General features: G+C 47.6%; 1 protein-coding gene across 2 annotated transcripts in view; it reads right to left on the reverse strand.

Annotated features, from left to right (window-relative positions):
• DAGLB (diacylglycerol lipase, beta) overlaps nt 1–8,332 on the reverse strand; it is a 56,084-nt gene that overhangs the window by 39,449 nt on the left and 8,303 nt on the right. Inside the window, exons 3-5 of one of the 2 annotated variants that reach the window (XM_011996661.1) lie at nt 3,660–3,831; nt 2,047–2,305; nt 136–258 (exon numbers count right to left, since the gene is read on the reverse strand). In XM_011996661.1, coding sequence (XP_011852051.1) covers nt 136–258; nt 2,047–2,305; nt 3,660–3,831 — 554 coding nt within the window. The remainder of the gene's footprint in view (nt 1–135; nt 259–2,046; nt 2,306–3,659; nt 3,832–8,332) is intronic. The other variant, XM_011996662.1, reaches the window with a different exon arrangement.

Raw genomic sequence — 8,332 nt, forward strand, 5'->3', positions numbered from 1 at the left:
GAGGGGAAGGGGTAGGGAGGAGAAAGGGGAAAGAAGGAAGGCAGGAGGAAATTGCTATAGGTTAGCTGTAAGATTCTGAAGACCCACCAAAAGGTGGAAGTGTCAGAACTGGACACTCCATGAAGCCAGGCTCACCTGGGAGCTCCCTGGGGCGTGGCTGACCACCTGGGTAGGCTCCTGGTTGTTCCTGATATTGTCCTGTTGCTGATGAAGCAGGGCGAGGCCCGCCGCAATGTCACTGGGCACCAGATCTGTGTCCTGGGTGGAAAACCACAATGGCCTGTCATAAAACCCAGCAGGAAACGCCCCCGGGTCCTCTGAAATCCGGTCTTCTAGAGTTCACCGGCATACACGCACACACAGAGACATTTCTAGACACGGAGATGTGTTAAAAAGCCTGCTCCTGGCAGGGGTGCTCCTCTATGTGACCTGAATACGTTTGCACATCCTGCCCTCAGACAAGTCCACTGGAGAATATAAAAATGCTATTCACCTGTCTTAAAATTTCACTTCAAGTGACTCAACTATTTTTAATCTACTTCAAATATTTTGTAAAGTGGAGAAATCAATGGATAAATTGTCCGTTTTTGTAGCAATGCACCATTTTAGCCCACGTTTATACTTTCATTTCTCAAGATGCTGGAAAGGTTTTGTTGAAACGCAGTGGACAGTAGAGATTTAGGAGACTTAACTCATACTCACAGGGTATGGCAAGCCTCAAAAAGGGCCCTAAGCTAGGAAAGCAACAGACAATGAGTCTTCTTGGGCCTGACATATCCTTTTTCTCCAAGAAATGGAGGAGTCAGGAATTCTCAATCACCTCCAGGTACTTGCAACCTGTAAGAAAGGATAATATACTAGCCGGGTGTAGTGGCTCACGCCAGTAATCCCAACACTTTGGGAGGCCGAGGTGGGCAGACCACCTGAGGTCAGAAGTTCAAGACCAGCCTGGCCAACATGGTGATATCCCGTCTCTACTATAAATACAAAAATTAGCTGGGCGTGGTGGCGGGTGCCTGTCATCCCAGCTATTGTACTACTCCAGCTGCTCGGGAGCCTGAGGCAGGAGAATCTCTTGAACCCGGGAGGTGGCAGTTGCAGTGAGCCAAGATTGCGTGACTGTACTCCAGCCTGGGCGAAAAAGAGAGACTTTGTCTCAAAAAAAAAAAAGAAGGGACAATATACTGGCCACTCGGCCACTGAGCCATCAGTTCTGCCTGTGATGTAGATTACGACATCCTCTAGAAATAACCAGCTTCTCTTCTTCCCTCTTCCAAATATCTTAAGACTAAGGTGAAGCACTCCTTTAACTTATTTAGGGCACACGCTTCCTTCTTCCCTCTCCGGAGGCTGCTGCTATGGCCTGGTGTCAGGCTCCAGGACCAGCCCTGAATGGTGCCAAGTCAGACAGCACAGAGGTGGGAAGAGAGGCTGGCAGGATGAGCAGAGAACTCTTCCTCCCTTACCTCGTCTCAGTACGGAATGTAACAGCAGAGAACGTCACATAAAAAAATGACACACTGCATGTGAAAAAAAAAAACAAGCATTTTCAAACCGCGGAAGAAATCGCTCTAGAATGATGCTTCCTTCTGTGCTGCAATCATCTATTCAAACTGACTTCCAAAAGGAGGATCATCAACATTTCCGTGATGATATAAAGTGGGAAGAAGCCACTATCTGATTCCAACCTTGGTTCATGCCACTGCCTGTGCTTGGTATCTGCTCAGTACCAGCTGCAAATTATTCGCAGTGTCCAGCGTCCGTTATGTGGTTCCTTACAGGCTAATCCAGCATCCTGACAGGGTAGTGAGTGGGTGTCAGTACGAAGACACGCCCCGCTGGGGTTCAGGGTCTGAGAAGGCGTGGCTCTTGCAGTGAACTGCTCCCTGGAGGGCTCATCACAGACAAGAGTGTCTCCCGCCACCCCCCACACACCAAAAGACACCACGTTCTCAAACGCTGTTTTATGGGAACAGAGGGACCGGCTCCATCAGAAGCATTTACTGAAACAGAAGAAAGAGACCAAACCAGATCCCCTCGGCTTACTGAAAAGTAGGTTGAGAAAAGCTCTGCCGTACTCGAAAAAGCAACCCGAGTATGGTCGTCTTTCCCAATGCAACAGCACAAGAGCTTGATTCTGGTTTCCCACACGCTTGTCGCTGCTGTCTTGAGGCCATTAAGTAACTGGCTTGAATCATGACTATCCAGGTGGCTGGGGCCGGCAGAGGAATATGGAGCCATTTTCCCTCCCAGAGGGTCAAAGACAATGATAATGGAAACCACCGTGGCAGCAATGATGATCCAACTGCAAGACAGAGAGAGGAAAAGGCTCGGTGACTGCAGGCCCCAGCCCAGACGCAAGTGTCCAGGGTCCCTCCGCCGGGTTCAGTTTCTGAGTCTCTAACACGGACAGTCCTATTACTGAGGAAGATGCAGCTCTCCTGGAACCTGCCTGAGGCAAGCAACTTTCTTCTAGAAAGTTCCTTATGAGGCTGGGCGTGGTGGCTCACGCCTGTAATCCCAGCACTTTGGGAAGCCGAGGCGGGCAGATCACAAGGTCAGGAAATCAAGACTATCCTGGCCAACATGGTGAAACCCCATCTCTACTAAAAACACAAAAATTAGCTGGACGTGGTGGCGGGTGCCTGTAATCCCAGCTACTCAGGAGGCTGAGGCAGGAGAATTGCTTGAACCAGAGAGTCAGAGATTGCAGTGAGCCGAGATGGCGCCACTGCACGCCAGCCTGGCGATGGAGCAAGACTCCGTCTCAAAGGAAAAAAAAAAAGAAAGTTCCTTATGAATCAATGACTAACCCAGGCCCTGCGCTAACAGTAAAGGCCACAGAAGGAACAGGGAGGTGTCCACTGGGCAGAGTTGCAGCCTGGGCCCAGAAGCAGCGGGCACTTGTTCTCTGTATGGCCCTGGGACCATGACGTACGCCCTCCCCCTTCAGTGCCTCAGGGCTCTTCTCATGAAAGCAAAAGAACTTCCTTATCACAGGGTACTCTCATAGGCCTTTCATCTGTATGTTTAAATATTTCCACACTGCAAGACGCTGGACTCAGGAGCACACACCACCGGGAAGATGCCCCTCCCGAAGGGGCTCTGCTGCCCCCTGGCGGTGTGACTCCGGAAACGCAGCAACAGCCCAGGTCTGATTCCTTATTTAGAACAGAGGGTGTTAAGGGGGCGGAACTGCATCATCTCTAAGATTTTTCGCCTAGAAAACACGAAAACCTTATCATTCTAGAATATTATTCCCTGTCTCACTTCTGGACACCGTATCTCTTTTCATACCTTTAGTTTGTTTTTGCCCTGGTTTTGGTATTGGGTTTTCTTCCGAATTCTTATAAGAGAAGGGTTAGGAATAAAAGACTTTAAGAAAAAAAAAAAAAGAGAGAGAGAGAAAGAGAAGGGAATGTAGAAAAGAGAGTACCAGTAAGGAAAGAAATCTACATCAATACATGCATAACGAAAGATGAGTTGTATTTCATGGGTAAACAGTGTCTCTAAATTTTCATGAGTTACGCAGAAACTAACTCCAATTTCTAACTATTTCAGGAAGTCCGAGGGACGCCGAGCTCTCTGTCATGTTAGAAGGGTTTGTTCACCTATGTGTCAAATCCACTGAAACTCCAAGAGAAGAAGGGAGACTTTACCTGACCACGACGGTTGCGATGATGCCGTTCACAACTGTCCTGTCACACTGAACACCGTCTGCCACCCAGGCGGCCCCCAGAGAGGCCCAGACCATCTCTGGAAAAAAGAGCGCCAGGCGGATGTAAAGCAGCTTAGACATAGACTTCCGCGGTCCGGGGTTACAAATCGTTCCTGAAATACAAAAAACGTTCTGACTGCTTGGTTGCTTCTTCAGAGATGAAGAGCTTCCTTTTTGCAAAAGCATACATTTTTTTTTTTTTTTTTTTGCAGAGCATACATTTGTACTGTGCACATACCCGCCTCCTGACTTTTTCTACTTGTAACGGGTAATCAGCACCTAAGTCAGAGAGCAAGTGAGAAAGTAAGGATAGGAAACGTGACAAAAGTCTTGGGCTCCTTTTTAAGATTTACCAGGCATTCAAAACACTGCTGGGTTCTAACTGGGGTGACGATATAATCATGGCCCAAACTGGTATACTTCTGAGAGCAAAAAAGAGGACTATTAATAATGATGCTGGGGCTGGGCGTGGTGGCTCACACCTGTACTCCCAGCACTTTGGGAGGAGGCCAAGGCAGGTGGATCACCTGAGGTCGGGAACTCGAGACCAGCCTGGCCAACACGGTGAAACCTCAACTCTGCTAAAAATAAAATTAGCGAGGCGTGGTCGCAGGTGCCTGTAATCCCAGCTACTTTCAAGGGAGGCTGAGGAAGGAAAATCACTTGAACTCGGGAGGCGGAAGTTGCAGTGAGCTGAGATTGCGCCACTGCACTCTATCTAGCCTGGGTGACAGAGCAAGACTCTGTCTCAAAAAACAAAAATAAATTTTAAGAAATAATTATTATTATGCTGGGACAACAGGCACAAAACAGAACTGTCCCAGGCAAACAGGGATAGATGGTCATCCAAGTTCTAACAGCCAGGAAAATAAGCTCCACATCCCTTTGAGACCTATATTGTTCTAGACACCATCCTAAAACACTTTATGTGCATACTTCTTTAATCCCCACAGTGACTGGGTTAGTCATTATCTCATTTTACCTACGAGGAAACTGAAGCTCAGAGAGCATAATAGCGCCTTTTTTGTTTTTTGGAGACAGGGTCTCACTCTCTTGCCCAGGCTGGAGTGTGGTGGCACAATCACGGCTCACTGCAGCCCAACCTCTCAGGCTCAAGTGATCCACCCACCTCAGCCTCTCGGGTAGCTGGGACTACAGGTGCACACCACAACACTGAATTAGGCCTAATGGTCCCATAGACAGTTGTTTTTTTGTAGGGGTTTTTTGGTTAATTTTTGTTTCTGTTTTTTTCAGATGGAGTCTTGCTCTGTCGCCCAGGCTGGAGTGCAGTTGTGCGATCTCAGCTTACCACAACCTCCACCTCCCAGGTTCAAGCAATTCTCCTGCCTCAGCCTCCCTAGTAGCTGCGATTAGAGGCATTATACCTGGCTAATTTTTGTATTTTTAGTAGAGACTGGGTTTCACCATGTTGGCCAGGCTGGTCTTGAACTCCTGACCTCAAGTGATCTGCCCGCCTTGGCCTCGCAAGGTCCTGGGATTACAGGCATGAGCCATAGCACCCTGCCAGGAAATAGCTTTCACATTCCAAAAATTATCTTCTGTTAGAATAACTTAAATAGTCACATCTTAAAATATTAGGCACTAACACACAAAAAAGGATGAGTTCATGTCCTTTGCAGGGACATGGACGAAGCTGGAAACCTTCATTCTGAGCAAACTATCGCAAGGACAGAAAACCAAACACCGCATGCTCTTACTCATAGGTGAGAATTGAACAATAAGAAGACATGGGCACAGGGTGGGGAACATCACACACCGGGGCCTGCCAGGGGGTGGAAGGAGGGGGAGGGATAGCATTAGGAGATATACCTAATATAAATGACGAGTTAACGGGTGCAGCACACCAACATGGCACATGTATACACACGTAACAAACCTGCACGTTGTGCACATGTACCATAGAACTTAAAGTATAATAATAATCATAAAAATGCAAAAATAAATAAATATTAGGTACTAACAGCCTCATTTTTGGCACAAAGATGAAATTTTATAAGCTAAATAATTGTAACACTAACCTCTCTGAGGGGGAAAGGGTGCAGGTATGTTTAAAAAAAAAAAATAGTTTATATTTGAAGCTTGTTATAACAATAGCCAAACACCCCAGAGAAACAGGAAATAGTATCTACATACACACTGCTTCCTGGAGGGCTGGGATTCTAAAAACAGACACATCATAATGTCAGCAGCACCTGGACCTGAAACTCCAACTGTGATGGCAACTGTTGATACCGCATTAATGAAATACACAGACAAGGAATCAAGAGATGGAGTTGCTATGATTAAAGTCCCAGAAAATAAGATACTGATCCCAGCACATTGGATGGCTGAGGCGGGAGGACTGCTTGAGCCGAGGAGTTCGAGACCACCCTGGGCAGCACAGAGAGACCTCATCTCTGATTATTTTTTTAAAAAGACGGTGATGATAATGATGATGATACTGAGAAAATCTCCTTTACACAGTTTTGCCTGCCTAGAAAAAAATTCTGGCCGGATGTGGTGGCTCACGCGTATAATCCTAGCACTTTGGGAGGCCAAGGTGGACGGACTGCCTGAGCTCAGGAGTTCGAGACCAGCCCGGCTAACATGGTGAAACCTCATCTCTACTAAAATATAAAAAATTAGCCGGGCATGGTGGTGCGCTCAGGTAGTCCCAGCTACTTAGGAGGCTGAGGCAAGAGAATCACTTGAACCCAGGATGCGGAGGTTGCAGTGAGCCAAGATCATGACACTGCACTCCAGCCTGGGTGACAGAATGAGACTCTAACTCAAAAAGAAAAAAGAAAAAATTTCCCTTTTATTTTTCCTTAAGATAAACAGATGGTTGCTGCAGCAGGCTTCTTAAGGTCGCTGGTCCCATAACCAACGAGCACAGCTGCATTCCTAAATGTAATGTCCTCACCACCGTCTTGGTTAAGTAACCCTATCATCCATCGTCAGGCACGGCCACTTACGGAAGAGCAATGAAAGGAAGGCCTAGGTCCCAGAATCGGTACACTCAACTTCTAGAGCCACTGCTGCAACCTTCTCTGACCCAGCTTAGCAATGAGCTTTTGGGATACAAACACAGAGGAGATACAAAGAGGCATCCCACAATCAAAGCTACACATGGTACAAGGCAGACCTTGTATGTCAAAAGTGTTCTTCTGTCAAAACATGGTAGTCATAAGGGTGGACCACCCCTAATCAAACCTCCCACAAGGTGCAACAGTAGGATTTCATGTGGGAGGTTTCCAAATAAAAAATTGAAACTAGGCCGGGTGCGGTGGCTCATGCCATCCCAGCACTTTGGGAGGGCGAGGCGGGTGGATCACCTGAGGTCAGGAGTTCGAGACTAGCCTGGCCAACATGGCAAAACCCCATCTGTACTAAAAATACAAAAATTAGCTGGGCGTGGTGGTGGGCGCCTGTAATCCCAGCTACTCGGGAGGTTGAGGCAGGAGAACTGGTTTAACCCAGGAGGTGGAGGTTGCAGTGAGCTGAGATCACACCACTGCACTCCAGCCTGGGTGATGGAGAGACTCCATCTCAAAAAAAAAAAAAAAACTACCACAGTATCGAAGTTTTCCCCAAATGCCGGACGTGGTGGCTCATGCCTGCAATCCCAGCACTTTGGGAAGCCAAGGCAGGTGGATCACCTGAGGTCAGGAGTTCAAGACCAGCCTGACCAACATGGAGAAATCCCGTCTCTACTAAAAATATAAAATTAGCCGGGTGTGGTGGTACATGCCTGTAATCCCAGCTCCTTGGGAGGCTGAGGCAGGAGAATCACTTGAACCTGGAAGGCGGAGGTTGCAGGGAGCCGAGATGGCGCCATTGCACTCCAGCCTGGGCAACAGAAGCAAAACTCTGTCTCCAAAAAAAAAAAAAACAGTTTTCCCCAATGAAGCTACAGAACAGAAGAAGAGGATCCATCTTCTGGATGGAGAGGACTGAATTCCACCTGCTCCAAATGTTCCCCCCACAACGTGTGATGTTCCTTTTAGAGACGAGTATCAGCCAAAAGCTAAAGCAGCATTCTTTCAGCTCAGATGACAGACTATTGGGACTTGATTTATGAAACCAAAGGGACAACAGAAGTTAGCTATGTCGGCCAGGCACAGTGGCTCACGCCTGTAATCCCAACACTTTGGAAGGCCATGGTGGGAAGTTCGAGACCAGCTGGTCAACATGGTTTCTACAAAAAATACAAAATTAGACAGGCATGGTGGTGTGTGCCTGTAATCCCAGTTAATCGGGAGGCTGAGGAAGGAGAACTGCTTGAACCTGAGAGGCAGAGGTTGCAGTGAGCCGAGATCCCACCACTGCACTCCCGCCTGGGCAACACAGTGAGATTCCGTCTCTAAATAAATAAAAATAAATAAAAATCATTTATATTTCCTTTACTGTTCATGTTCTTTGCCCATTTTTCTACTGACCATTGGTTTTTTCTTTTTCTTTCTTTTTTTTGAACGGGGGAAGGAGTTTCGCTCTTGTCACCCAGGCTGGAGTGCAATGGTGCTATCTTGGCTCACTGCAACCTTTGCCTCCTGGGTTCAAGCGATGCTCCCACCTCAGTCTCCCGAGTAGCTGGACTACAGGCACCCGCCACCA

The sequence above is a fragment of the Mandrillus leucophaeus genome, unplaced genomic scaffold (genome assembly GCF_000951045.1).
Source record: "Mandrillus leucophaeus isolate KB7577 unplaced genomic scaffold, Mleu.le_1.0 Scaffold521, whole genome shotgun sequence".
NCBI lineage: Eukaryota > Metazoa > Chordata > Mammalia > Primates > Cercopithecidae > Mandrillus > Mandrillus leucophaeus.